The 13,711-nt window shown below is 37.4% G+C and overlaps 2 protein-coding genes across 7 annotated transcripts; one reads left to right on the top strand and one right to left on the bottom strand.

Annotated features, from left to right (window-relative positions):
* Positions 1 to 4,305: 4,305 nt before the first annotated feature.
* On the top strand, positions 4,306 to 8,123 carry LOC113322833 (WAT1-related protein At4g19185-like). Of its 6 annotated transcripts, none has more exons than XM_026570999.1 (7): positions 4,306 to 4,696; positions 4,828 to 4,944; positions 5,501 to 5,795; positions 6,462 to 6,617; positions 7,038 to 7,189; positions 7,310 to 7,560; positions 7,745 to 8,123. In XM_026570999.1, the coding sequence occupies exons 1-6, from the start codon at positions 4,434 to 4,436 to the stop codon at positions 7,518 to 7,520; spliced, it is 1,194 nt and encodes a 397-aa protein (XP_026426784.1). In that variant the 5' UTR covers positions 4,306 to 4,433; the 3' UTR covers positions 7,521 to 7,560; positions 7,745 to 8,123. The 6 variants fall into 6 exon arrangements, with proteins under 6 accessions (XP_026426784.1, XP_026426807.1, XP_026426779.1 ...); XM_026571022.1 differs by having other exon boundaries at positions 5,506 to 5,795; positions 7,734 to 8,107; XM_026570994.1 differs by having other exon boundaries at positions 7,734 to 8,107.
* Positions 8,124 to 8,333: 210 nt separating this feature from the next.
* LOC113322815 (DNA-binding protein SMUBP-2-like) lies at positions 8,334 to 13,518 on the bottom strand. Its single transcript, XM_026570974.1, has 7 exons — positions 12,498 to 13,518; positions 11,851 to 12,201; positions 11,470 to 11,753; positions 9,633 to 10,670; positions 9,364 to 9,532; positions 8,895 to 9,052; positions 8,334 to 8,786 (listed from the first exon to the last, which is right to left on the bottom strand). Exons 1-7 carry the CDS (start codon positions 13,315 to 13,317, stop codon positions 8,544 to 8,546), a joined length of 3,063 nt encoding a protein of 1,020 aa, XP_026426759.1. The 5' UTR covers positions 13,318 to 13,518; the 3' UTR covers positions 8,334 to 8,543.
* Between the last annotated feature and the right edge of the window lie 193 nt (positions 13,519 to 13,711).

The following is a 13,711-nucleotide window of genomic DNA, read 5'->3' as shown; positions in this document are numbered from 1 at the left end:
AAAAAAACAGAGAACAAGAGGAGTAAAGATTCCTTAAAAGTTTTAAGGATGAATGCTGCATCTCTTTGTTGTTCTCTGGGCAAAAAATCTAAAGGTAGGATTTCTCGGAGAAAAACAAATTAATGAGTAGAACTGTACAAGTAGTGAAGGTGCAGGTATCATCATGACTTTTCAGATGAGAGATGAGAGAGACGACGGATATTTATTTTGATTTGATTTTGTTATACGGGAACGAACCTCCAAAAATAAACTGTCCTGACCTGACCTCGTAAACAAACCCAAGGCAATGCATGCCATAGCCATACATCCAATGTTTAATTTTTAATGGTAGAAGCGTGACAAGACAAGATTGCTAGTGGGGGTGTACCAAGTCAAGGTAAAAACTGTTTTGTTCTATACGAAATCTGTCTTGTCTTATTATAGTTTTGGTACACCCCAACTTAATTTGGTACCCCTATTAGCAATGTCATTGTAATTAAATGACATCTATGTAGTGATTCCTCTTTGCCCTCAAGGAAGATGCCAATGAGAATGGCAGATATTTCATCGGGTTAACCACAAACTGTGAGCCCAAATGCATATATCCTGGAATTTCGTGCTAACTAAACTAAGTTTTGGACTGGCACTGTCAATCACCCCAGAAAAAGCACCCGAAGTTGACGAAGATTGCCTTCTAACGCCATTCAGACTTTGCCTTCCTTAAATTCTTACTTATCCTGCAATGCTTGGTTTATATTTATTTTCTGTTTTTAGGTTGACCCTAAGGCGTCAAGCAGATCAACACGTTTTACGCAAGAGCCATCTTATTTACAGTTGCTGCTTGATGCGGTGAGAAATGTTCCATAACTCTTAGCGGATTTAATATTATATGTTGTTATTTGGCGGTAACTCAACTGAATACAGTAAATATATCACAAAAATACTTTTGATCATAGCAAGGGTGTACCTTTCTCAGTATAAACATGTCTGAATTGTTTTGAAATTTGGTAGGGTAATGGGTGCAACTGCTCCTTAATCCTTTCTTATTGTCACGAATCTTCAGTTTTTTTATTGTTTTCTTTGTTATGAATCACAATCCTTTTTTGTTGGTGTGCATCGTACTAACTAGTTGACTTTGATACAAAACGTAAAACATTAAAATTTGATTTGAATTCTTAGTTCTTCTTTGTGTTTCATTTTAGTTTGATTTAGGTTTTATCTAGTTCTTACTTGAGTTTCATTTGAATTCAATTTTGAAATTTAGTCAGATTCAGTCACCAATCTGAATCATTTTTTTATATATTAAAATGTATATCTATAACTGATGAGGATCAATCTTAAACCTTAATTTTTAAAACCGGTTGTTGATATAGGTAGTTCAGCGATCCGTAGAGCCACATCATGGATGAAAAAGACGCTCAAACAATGACTATTTCCACCACCGTTAAAGCAAGTCATTTAAGTCGTATTTGTGACTTGTCCCTGCGGTCGCTAAACTTCTATTTTTCACTGGTGTGAATAAAGTAGATTACATCTTTTTAGATTATGTTTTTTGTTGGGTATAACCAAAGGTCGGCAAGGTTCGAAACTGCACACCTTGCCGGCAAATCCAGGGTTATCCTGTTCCAAAGTTACCACCTTGCCGACTGTTTTCTAGCAGGCAGGTTAAGAAATAAATATTACGCTGGCTACTCAAGCATTTACAACATCTTTCTCTGTATGTCAGAAATCATATAGTCGGCATTATTTATTTGTTTTTTTCAACATGCCGGCTACTTGTGGTCGTTATCTTCCAGATTGGTCGACCTTGTCGACTTTTCATACTTTCAGAATTAAAAGTGTTGATTTCTTTTGTAATTTTGAGTATGAAATTACTCAGCAGCTTTACAATCCCTGTGTTTTAGAAGTGTATGGGTAGTGTGTCTTCATTTTCGTTACAAACAAAATTCTAAAAAGATAAATAAAAAATGCTCAAAAATCTTCCCACATGATGCATGAGTTCAATCTAAATAAAACCTAGTTTCATAGATAACTAAATTAATTAACTTAAATAGATTAGTTAGTGTTAATTAAGCAATAGTAGATTAACCATTTTTGAAAATATGTTGCCAAGGCTTTGGATTTTGCTTCTTAATGACTCTATTTTGTCTCATTAGGTATAACTCAATTAATCTAGGTATATCCCAATCTGATGAGTTTAAACAGGGTACATCCGGAAGGGGGTGGGGGTCACCGGCTTCCATGAATTTTTCGAAATAAAATAATTTCTATATGGTTTTTTCTATTTGAGAAATCATGTTTGTACCCACAATTATTATTTTTTTGTTGGAAAAAAGATAAACCGAAAACTAACTCCATCCTATAAACTATCTCTTGGAAAATTAAGGGATTAAGTTATATTATAATCACTCTCTAATATTTCCAACATAAGGAACATTTTCCTTCAAGTTTTTTTTTAATAGGAAAAATAATTCATTGATTTTAACCTTGAGTTACAACAAGTTTCTTTTTAATAAGAGAATCTAACCACATCGGAGCTTCATTTTCTCAGTGATTTTTCAGAGTCATTTTAATAGCGTCTTTAACTAATAAATCAGCTGCACAATTTGTATCTCTGGGCACATGGGTAATCACCCATTTATTAAAAAACTTAAGACAATCTAAGCAATCTCTTATAATAGAGTTATTCTTCCATTTAACATCTCCTACTATTACATTCAGAGCATTCATGACATTCAGGCAATCCTCTTCAATGTGCACATTTGTAATTTGTTTCTCCCTCGCCATCTGCATTGTCTCCAATGCTGATAATGTTTTTGCCTGTTCAACATCCTCTGCTACTGCTGGAAATCCACATGCTCCTTGGAAATTATCTGCATCATTAATCATATATAATTAGTGCTCCACTCATACATTTGGTTTCTTTACATAATGAGGCATCAAAATTAAGTTTAGTGAAACCCTCCATGAGGGCATTCCACTGAACAGCTGCTCCTTCCTTATAATTTTTAATCCTCTTTGAGTTTATTTTTGCAGTGTTGTCATTCCAATCCTGGATTGACTGTGTACTGTCTTGCTAACCTGCACTTGCATGCACATCATCAAAAACCAAGGCACATCTCATTTTCCAGATTTGCTACATAATATGGCTAACACATATCATAACAGTAAGATTAATCCTTAGACTACAATTTGGACCGGTATTAAACCAGCTGGTTATCCAATCAATTAGAGTTATCCCAGATCCTAAACTTGTAAGAGGAAAATCCATTGCATTCCAGATTTGTATACCTATATCACATTTAAAGAAAAGGTGATCCACAGTTTCAGTATCTTTTTCACACATGGGACACATAGTTCCAACATTATGCATATGTCTAGCAAGCCTATATCTTACATGAGACAACCATGGAAGCATTTACATAAAAAATGTAAGATTTTAGGAAGCAGGGCATTTTCCAAAATTGTACCCAAAGAAAGTTAATGGGACCATAAGTTAAGTTATTTTCCTTTTAAGTGAAGGCTTTTTTTTTTTCTTTCTCAATTTTCTTTCGTAATTCCTGTTATAAATGAACCTTGCACTTCGTCAGCCAAGACTTTTCTATATTAAATTTTACTTTATAATATATACATTTTTGATATTGCAGTATATAGAATTCATTTTCCAAATTGAATGAATTTCTGGTGTTTTAATATAGTTATATGGTGGTGTATCAGATTTTTTTTCTTTCTTAGTTATGATCTTCAGGAATAAAATATGTTCCTGCTGAACATTGATTTGCCACTGCACTTAAGAGCATCTCCAAGAGAAGGTGCAAAAAAATCTTATGTGGATTTTTTACTCTTTTTATTTATGAAGTCTACACATAGAGTAAATATATGACCTCATATCTGAAAAACCATATCCAACAGTGAGAATTTCAACCCTTAGAATTAAAAGAAAAATTAGTTAAAAACATGACGTGGAGTTGCAACCAGAGGTGTAGATAACACTTTCTTGAACACCTTCATATTTAGTAATTGGTCCCTCCTAACTTGTAGGACCCTATTGTGGAGATGGATTTATGCCAAAGGGGATCTAAAATTCCATGTGTCATTAAAAATAAATAAAATCTATCCTGAGAAGCTCTAAGAGTTATTTTTTTTTGACTTAATTCGGAAATTAGGTTAGTAAAAGTAAATGTTTTATTACTTTCCTTTTTTACTTCTGACTTCTAATAATTACTTTTGCTACTGCAAACGTTTTGGGGTAACCCCAGATCTTCAAATTTAGGTCAAGGTGTATGACTTTCACTTAGTGGATTGGGCTTGGCAATGAGGGAGGAGACAGACAGACAGACAGACAGACAGCTGAACCAAAACAACACTTCACTTCACTCCACTTCAAGTCTACGCAAGAGAAAGACTCTTGATCAATTGAGGAAAATTAAGATTAACCCTCCTCCCTGATTTCAATGGCGGCAGCAGCAGCAGTTGAGAAAGAAACAATATGGAAAGCTCATGGAGCATTAGTGATGGTACAGATGCTATACGGAGGTTATCATATCATAACAACTATTGCTCTCAATGTTGGTATCAATCAGATTGTATTCTGTGTTTATCGTGATCTTATTGCTCTTTCTATACTCGCACCTGTTGCTTACTTTCGCGAGAAAAGGATTCGTCTTCCTATCAATTCTCAGCTGCTAATCTCATTCTTCTTCCTCGGATTAACTGGGTATGTAAATTGTAATCAAATTAAAACCCCCCCATTCTTCAAATTTCATTTTGTTTTTAATGATTTCATGTGATTTGAGCAAAACCCGTTATTCAATTTTGTTAAAATTCATTCATTCTAATCATGACTAGGGTATTTGGGAATCAGCTGTTGTTCTTAATGGGGCTTGGCTATACAAATCCAACTTATGCTGCTGCTGTTCAACCTGCAATCCCTGTGTTTACTTTTGTTTTTGCTGTTTTCATGGGGTAAATTCTCAAATTTCCTCCTTTTTGCTTCTTCTATTTTGATTTTTTTTTTTTGGGGTAAGATTTGATACTAGCATGAAGTAAGAGATCTAGTGAGTTTATGTGATTTCAATAGACACTTACTGATTTATGTTATCTGGGTCAGACACATTACTTGCATATACGATTGATTCAACTAGGCGGGTTTGATTCAACTAGGAGTAGAGTTCCTGGCACATTCCCATTCTAGTGTTTGGTTTATGGATACAAGTGTTTGTCTATAAGTAGGAATCACAAACCCGCCTCCACCAAGTGTTTGTCTTAAATGGCGAGGCCTTTGATATGCAATTACCTGTAAAACAAGCTTGCTCTTTTGGGGATGCGTTAAGATGTGTAGCTTCCAGGTTCAAACATGGTGGAACTCATGCTCTGTAGAAATCCTTTATCTGTATGTTTGCGGATTAAATTTATGTAAACATATGAACCTGGACCTGTGATACATTTATTATCTATCTTGTCTACACTATGAATTTATTTGTTTATTTTTCCCAATCCTAAATTCTTCTGTCTTGTTCAGTACAGAAACAGTGAACTTGCTCAAAATCGAAGGCCAACTCAAGGTGGGCGGCACACTAGTATGTGTTTCTGGAGCTATACTAATGGTTTTATTCAAGGGCCCAGCCATATTCGGAGACGACGGCGATACATCGTTGCATGGAGCAGCAACAAGTGACATAATTGCTCAAGCTCAACCAGAACCTGATGGATTGTTCATATCTGGTTTATTGGAACTTGGCCTTAGCCAATTTCGTATTGGGATGTTTTGCTTACTCGGAAACTGCATGTGCATGGCTACTTATCTATCCTTACAGGTAACTAGATGATGCATATACTAACAAAGATTGGAATTGCCTGACTTGTGAAATATGCCGAATGAGGTGTAATAGTGTTCGATGGACGTTTTAGAATGTTCAACTCTCTATTTGTTGCATCGTCACTATGGTATACTATTACTATTAGTATCCTATTTATATGCCATCGGACACTGTGATTCCAATCTTTACAATGAAAAAATCTTCCTGTATCAGCTAGTGATCACTTAATGATTAGACCGTTTTAGCAGTTTTTTATTGATTAGTGCAGCTGTGTCATACTCCATTTAGAAGCATAAATGCACCACACTCGTTCTTTAATAAAAAGGAAAAATAAAGTGGGTTTTCAACATGAAACTGAATCTCACCTCTCAAAGTTCTTTTAGAATGCATATGAACTTTGTCCGTTCCTGCAATATCCATGACACCTTTACTTAGGTACTAGGCTCCTCTACGCACCATTTCTTTAAGATATTGTGCCTAGTTGATATTATGCTTTGAGGTTTTGCATATTTTTATGTCGTTTGACCATGTGGAGATGTGCTCGATAACTTGGTTACTATAGAAAACCATCGACTTGCTATGTGCTATTTGTCTTCCGTGTGCAAATAAACATATTAAATTAAAATTAAGTATGGTGTTTGTGCATTGCTGGAAAATTTTCAGGCACCGCTGTTATTGAAGTATCCTGCCAGCTTATCGGTCACTGCATATTCATACTTTTTTGGTGCAATGCTAATGGTTGTTGCTGGATTATTTTCAACCAACGGAAATACTGTCTGGACTTTAACGCAATCTGAGTTAATTGCAGTTTTATATGCTGTAAGTAATATCTAAAATTACATTTCAGTTAATTATGTTGATATTATTTAAGTTCAGTATGCAGTTTTAATACTTGTAACTGTGTTGTAAGTGGCTTTGCTTCGGTGACTCGTTGAATGCACTCTGCTTGATGAATACATTATTATTAGGGTTTCTTTCATGCGGTGCAAACTAGTTTAGGTTAGTGATTGAAGAAACCAACCACATTTAGAAACAACAAGGTTTCTTTTGTGGGTTTTATCTCTGACTGTGAAGGTGGCTTATCTTATTTCCATTTATTAAAGCAAAAACTACGGTGAAGTTTCATTTGTAAGTAAGCATATATGAATTCTGGGAAGTTTTTGTATCATGCATTGGATATTTAGATGCAGAAAAAGAATAGAAACTGAAATTAGCCTTCTTTATTGATGTTTTCGGTAGGGAATTGTTGCATCTGCTGTTAACTATGGAATCTTGACATGGTCTAATAAGATTTTGGGACCAGCGCTGGTGGCTCTCTACAACCCTCTTCAACCTGCTGCATCTGCTTTGTTGTCAAGGATTTTCCTGGGAAGCGCTATTTATCTTGGAAGGTATTACTCAACCCTTGCAAATATCGAATACGACCACAGCATAGGCGTATTGATAATGTGTAGATTCTCATTAAGTATTAAAGGCTAAAACTAACTTGTTTGACTTCCATGTGCAAACAGCATTGCAGGTGGATTTTTAATCATTGCTGGACTGTATATGGTAACCTGGGCATCCTACAGAGAGAGACAAGCATTAGCTGGGATAATCAGTCATGTCAACCGTGATGTGGAACCTCTTATCCACAGAGATTTACCACTCAACAAGGTTTCCTACCAGAAAGGACACATTTTCTCGGGCCCCTCTACCACATCACTGAAAGCCAAAGATTGAGGAACACAAAGCATATCGATGTTGTCTGTTTCTAAATTTTGTAAGTCCGTAGTATCTCGTACATGAAATTTCATTCATAACAAATTTCTTTTTCCAGATGTGCAATTCTTATTGTTTTAACAGGTTATATTCTTGTCAATTTCTCATAATCCTTGCTCTTGTTATTATGTTTCATAGACATGTTTAGTAACACTGGCTTCTGATTTGAAGCAGGATTTCTCCAGTTTCTCCTCGTTTGGCATCAGCTGAAGACTGAGCTGAAGATTCTTACAAGCTGCTCAAGGCCAACTCAAACGTATCTCAACAGCTCACAGAAGCGCTTACTGAATGAAGAGGTTTAACAGAAGCTAGGTTGGCGACCTCCAGCTTCAGTGTCAACCTGCTGTACTTACATTTCCAGTTCTTGTTAAAATTTAGATGCTAGGTAGAGTTCTAAAGTTGAACCTTGGTGCCGGACAACAGTGTCCAATGCGTTTAGTCGGTCATTTTTCAGTTATCATACAAGTTGCAGCAAACCAGAAATTTTCAATGTAGTCATACTGATAAACTCTATTTTTTGGAATGACAGACAGATTTTTTTTATTCAATACCGGATTTGCTTCACAAATATTACCATAGAAGTTCTACCTTCTGGTGAATTGTATGATCCTTATTTTCCTGACTTTATAAAGCTGGATTTATACAAACCGCTCAGGCCAGATGACTTTGAAGATGAAATCCCTGTACTAGGCCTCTGAATGAACAAAGATTCATGGTTTTAGTACATGGAAGAGGGAGCACATATCGGCCATTTGTAGATCCCATATAATTCAATTGATGAAATGAAATGTGAATATCCTGTAATTTTTGTATGTATATAGACAGTTATGAATAACAATGACCAGAATACAAATGGATGTGGCGGGTAGTGCTGGAGGAATAATGAAGTATTTACTGTATGTCCTCCCAAATAATAATCAACAATAAATACAGAAATATAGTACAAGGAGTGTCAGATAAGACTGAAGAGGTTCACGGCATCCATCAGCTAATGGAAGGCAACATTGGGTTCATGTTAAAACCAGACCCACCAAAAGTTCCAGGGTCAGCATGCTTCACTCTACCGAAGTGGCGGATATGACGCAGGAGCCTGGCTAGGAAGGTGTTGTGGCATATGGTTGAGCTATCACAAACAACAGTTACATGTTTGCGAGCTCTGGTAATGGCAACATTCATTCTCCTACTGTCACCCAGGAATCCGACTGCTCCCAATGTGTTTGACCGAACCTAAGAGAAGAATGTCCCCAGAAGCAGTAATCAGCTCTTTGTCCAAAACTTTTTCTTGGAAAGAATGAGAACAAATCGAAAATAAAAAGCTAGAGTAGGCTGGCATACCATTGATATAATGACTGCATCTGCCTCCCGACCCTGGAAGCTGTCCACAGTTGCAACCTCAACACCTGATGCTTCTGGAAGGTCATATAGTTTTTCCCTCAAGAGCTGTACTTGAGCTACGTAAGGAGATTGAACGACAATCTCGTCTGGACTAACTCCTGCAAATCATCATCACTCAAACTCAGTTAATTGGACCACGACATTACGCTCAAACAAAACCAATCATGTTTCCCTAACACCAGTAGAAGTGCAGGTCGATGCATCAGGTGGATTTCTCATGGACCTACAATGTTTTTCAACACATTAATATAAGCCATTTCATCCCCCTATGAGGTGTACAAAACTATATCGAAAGACATCATGCACCTTTTACTCTTAAGCAAAATACACAGGTGAAAAAAGAGAGTATACAAGACAACAACAGCTGTCAGTTCTTCACATATATCTTAGCAGCTAGGAGATAACATACCAGCATAAATCAATGATAGGACATGTTCTACGACAATATCTGCTTCCCCTTCGTTATAAAATGAGCCAGTGCCAGCTGGATCTAGATGCTCTTCGCAGCCAACAGACAGACTACCATATGGCATTCGTGTGTCCAGCAACAGCAACGGGCACGAAGTTATCCATGTAGTCTGGAAGGCAGAAAGTCAGATTTAGATTGAGCAATAATGCTTCAATAAACTTAGAAAATAGAGACTACATTTCAAAGCAAAATAACCAATGTGGAAATACCTTGACAAATGGAGAATCTACAAGAAGATGTGAGGAAACAGCTGGAGATGACCGTAATAGTTCATCATACATCTCTTTTGATGCCCAGCTAGCTATAGCATCATTCATCCGGTATTGCATTGTCAACTTGGTAGCAAGAATCCCTTCGTGCAAATTCGATGCTCTCTCCATTAGAGAAATTCCAAGCCCACCATCCAATGCATTTCTTGATAAAACAACTGGGGCAAGCTGGCATTGGTCCCCAGCAAGGATACAACGTTTCGCTTGCAAAATTGGGATCCAACAAGATGGTTCAATAGCTTGCCCTGCTTCATCTATAACAACAAGATCAAATGTATCGAGTCTCCGTATCAAAGGATCAGCTGCACCAGTATTCGTGCATAAAACAACTTCAGCGGTGGATAATACTTCCTTAACAATCTCCTTCTCTTTCTTCTTCAGGGACTTCCCAAGTTGTTTTAAAAGCTGGCGTATACCTGCAGCTAAAGAATCATCATCCAAACAATATCTCAAATCCCTTCTTAGATTTGCTTTTTTCCGTTCAAATTCATTCACAAAATCTGAAAGCCTATACTTTACAATCTCTGCCAAAGATTTTGATGCCACTGATGAAGATATTCGAGCTGGATTTCCCACACGTACAATGTTTAATCCAACACTAGAAAGCTTTTCTACCATGTTATCAACAGCAGCATTAGTAGGGGCTGTCACAAGGACCCTTTCACCTCGTTGGACAGAAAGAGCAATCACTTCCTTAAGAAGACCTGTCTTTCCAGTACCTGGAGGACCTTGGATCACCAGAACTGGGCGTTTCTTGTTTAAGCCCAAGGCAATTGCTTTGAGTTGGGAATCATCATAAACTCCATGATCAGGTAGTAGGACATCCACTTTTTCTTCAGCGGTCCAATCTGCCAAATTATTCTGCTCCATCCATGCAACATCTTCTTTTTCTCCAAAAAGAGTAGCTACTATGGCTTTTGAAGGATTTTTCTTCTGCAAACCGTTCTTCTGCAGAAGCATTAGGGCTTCACAATTGCGCTGCAAAAGAAAGATAAATACAGCATAGAAATTAGATCATCAAGACCAAATGGGATGTTCATGAACTACGCTGAGATATGATATATTGACACTCAGATACATCATCACTTTGCATCTGCATAATCGTTGGATACATACACATAAAAAAACAGTTACAAAAACAATGTCTATTCACTGGTTGGAACAGATGTGCATAGAAATTTCTACTTATGTTTGACAGTTTAGAAATAGAAACTGAGAATCCCTTGTTGAACCAATTTTAAAAATTCAATGAGTGCCTTTCTAATTAGATGACCATGGTATATCTTAGGAAATGTTGCTAACTAGAGAACAAGTGGAGATCACAAAGAAAATCACGTGACAGTTGAGGCAATAATCAACAAAAACATGCTGGCTGTGCGGTTGCCAAAGTGATAGGTTGGAGTGGTGCCAAATTGGTAAAATCAGGTGAGGAGTGACCCAAAGAAACTGATGAATATTGTTGGTTCCAAATTCATGTAGAATCTAATGCAGCTTATTATTGCGCTTGTACATGCAAGTGGAATTCCAGATATAAATATATACAAAAACCTGTGTATACCAAGCACATCCTAGAATCCTCACTGATTGATGGGCCAAGTTTCTCACCACAAAATGAGAACCAGGGCAACGAAATAAGAACTAACAGATAATCACAATTTTCTTGAAGTTCTTGGCTACCACCCAAACTGCACTATTGATTTCTGATGTACTTTTTACGTTAACCCAAATTAAAATGAGCTAACAATTGCACAACAGATTAAGGTGGGAATTTGAATACCTCATACGTGAGTGCATCAGCTAATCCAGGAATACGATCAATGCGGACACTCTTGCCAAAGAGCTTAGAAAAGGTGGGATCACCATGCCGGGATTCCAGAGCAACGCTGATGCTACACCCGTCCTCCCCTAAATTGTTAATGACACCCTGCATGCAAGAGGTTGCTCCACCACCTCTGCTATCACAGGTTCTGACACAAACCATGTCCCCTGGGGAGAGTGTGGTAGGTGGCAATCGATGGTACCCTTCAGCCCTGAACAAAACCAGGTGCATCCCCCCTAGACCTGTATAGATCACATAAACTTAAATAGGTTGGATCAACATACAACTAAAAACACACAAATGTAAGCACAAGATATAACCATAGATAGATGAGGCAACCTGTGGAAGAGCTGACAGCATGCAGATTGCAAATGGTGTCGCAAAGCTCTTGTTGAGACTGGCCATGAGTAACCAAGTACTCAATGGGCTTTGAAGAATCAGATTTACTTGACGAAGATGTTCCGGTAACCTCGTCAGCAGAGGATGGCGGTGTAGGTACGGCATTCAACTCCTCATGAGTAAACTCTAGCTCTGCGTCCCTCTCAATTCGAAGGAGATCAGACATAGTTTTCACAAAGTTGTCAATTTTGCTCTGTACTGCCTTGGCCTTGTCCATCTCCATCCCAAGTCCACTATGCACCTGTTTTGTTTTTGTTTGAGGAATCTTCCTAGCAATGGCTCTATGCTCAGCTGCAAAAGCACATATAGCTATGTTAATACAACTAATCCGTGGAATATAACCTTCAATTACAGGACCTTTAAGCTAATTAACTTCAATGAACTCAATTTCGGATGCACATCTCAGTCGGACTTTACTTTCATATACAAGCCTATCCAAATTTGAATATTCACTTTCTCTATTGTAAAAATGAAATGAACTTAAGCAAATAGAATTCACACCGAGTGAGATTAGGATGTCAAACAAAACAAGCACCACCAACAACCAGTAGAGGGATATGGATAAATTGGAATCCCACAGAACATACCTGAGTTGGCGAATTGTTTAAGGAGCTTCCAGGATTCGGTGTTGCGCCAATCTTCAGTGGGTGGGATGAGAGATTTGAGTTGTAGATCAAGGAGCACATGCTTGAGTTCCCTTTGGAAGTGATCGAAGAGTGTTGGGTAGTGAGTGGATGCCTTCAAACACAAGGTTTCAGAACCAAGGGGCATTGGTACACCACTAAGATAAGGTTGAGATTCAATGACAAACGTGAGACCACCTCCACGCAAGACGCGTTGTCTAACATGATCAGAGAAATCAGTATCCTGATTCTGTGTAATGTCAGGGGATGCAAAATCCATTGCCATGGATTTCATACCATTACTAATCCATTTGACAACACTTCTCCCTAAATCTTTTTTCCCAAGTGGATCCCCATTTTGATATCCACTTTCAACACTCTGTTCATTTTGTTTTTCCACATAAGGAGAGGAGGAGACCAATCTTCTACTCTTCTTCTTTTTAGATGAACTACCACGACTGGTTCTAGTACTATTACTACTGCTGGTACTACTGCTGCTGCTTCTGATGATCAAGTGTTGTTGCTGAAATGGAAAACCCACAAGGGAGTAATAGTAAGGAGTGTTGTTACTGTCTCTGAGAAAATGAATGGGATTGATGAAGGAAGAAGAAGAAGAAGAAGAGCAACACTGCAGGCTATCCTTCTTGTTCTTTTTCTTGATATTGTAGTAAATGCTGTTAATATCACTAGCAGTAACAGTACTACTGTGCTTTACATGGAAAGGGAAGGTTGAAGGCTTTAATGAAGGATATAAACAGGAAGAAGATGAAGCAGCTTCCATCATTTCCTTCTCCTAACTGATAAGTTTAGATTGTGTTTAATTACTTGACTCTGGACATTCAGAGTTCTAAACTAAAACTCTAAGAACAAGATGAATGCTGACTTCTTTCTGTCTCACATTCTTCATTTCTTTACTTTCTGAATTTATTAAACTTTGAGAGGGTGTGAATCAGAGATAGATGTTATGTGGTGAAGGAAGAAGCAACAAAACACATAAAAAAGTCACTCTTTTTTATGTGAAACGAATTTTCAGTGAAGAAAAAATATAGAATAATAAAGAGAAAAGATGTGGCTGGAGGAGGTCCAAGAGAGTTGGAATTGGTGAAAGACAAAAAGAGACAGTGACAAACCCAGAGTTTCTTTCTTTTTTGGAGTTCCATTTGTGGTTTTCTGCTGAC

Source organism: Papaver somniferum, chromosome 1 (genome assembly GCF_003573695.1).
Source record: "Papaver somniferum cultivar HN1 chromosome 1, ASM357369v1, whole genome shotgun sequence".
Lineage (NCBI taxonomy): Eukaryota > Viridiplantae > Streptophyta > Magnoliopsida > Ranunculales > Papaveraceae > Papaver > Papaver somniferum.
The sequence above is the reverse complement of the archived record's forward strand: the minus strand, read 5'-3'. Positions and strand labels throughout refer to the sequence as shown.

Excerpts from the sequence above, each read along its gene's own strand:
- LOC113322815 (XM_026570974.1), bottom strand. The coding sequence starts at position 13,317 with ATGATGGAAGCTGCTTCATCTTCTTCCTGTTTATATCCTTCATTAAAG. Across the intron at positions 12,202-12,497 it reads TAAACAATTCGCCAACTCAG|CTGAGCATAGAGCCATTGCT; the intron begins GTATGTTCTGTG and ends GTGCTTTTGCAG. Across the intron at positions 11,754-11,850 it reads TGCTGTCAGCTCTTCCACAG|GTCTAGGGGGGATGCACCTG; the intron begins GTTGCCTCATCT and ends TGATCTATACAG.
- LOC113322833 (XM_026570999.1), top strand. The coding sequence starts at position 4,434 with ATGGCGGCAGCAGCAGCAGTTGAGAAAGAAACAATATGGAAAGCTCAT. Across the intron at positions 4,697-4,827 it reads TTCTTCCTCGGATTAACTGG|GGTATTTGGGAATCAGCTGT; the intron begins GTATGTAAATTG and ends AATCATGACTAG. Across the intron at positions 6,618-7,037 it reads TAATTGCAGTTTTATATGCT|GGAATTGTTGCATCTGCTGT; the intron begins GTAAGTAATATC and ends TGTTTTCGGTAG.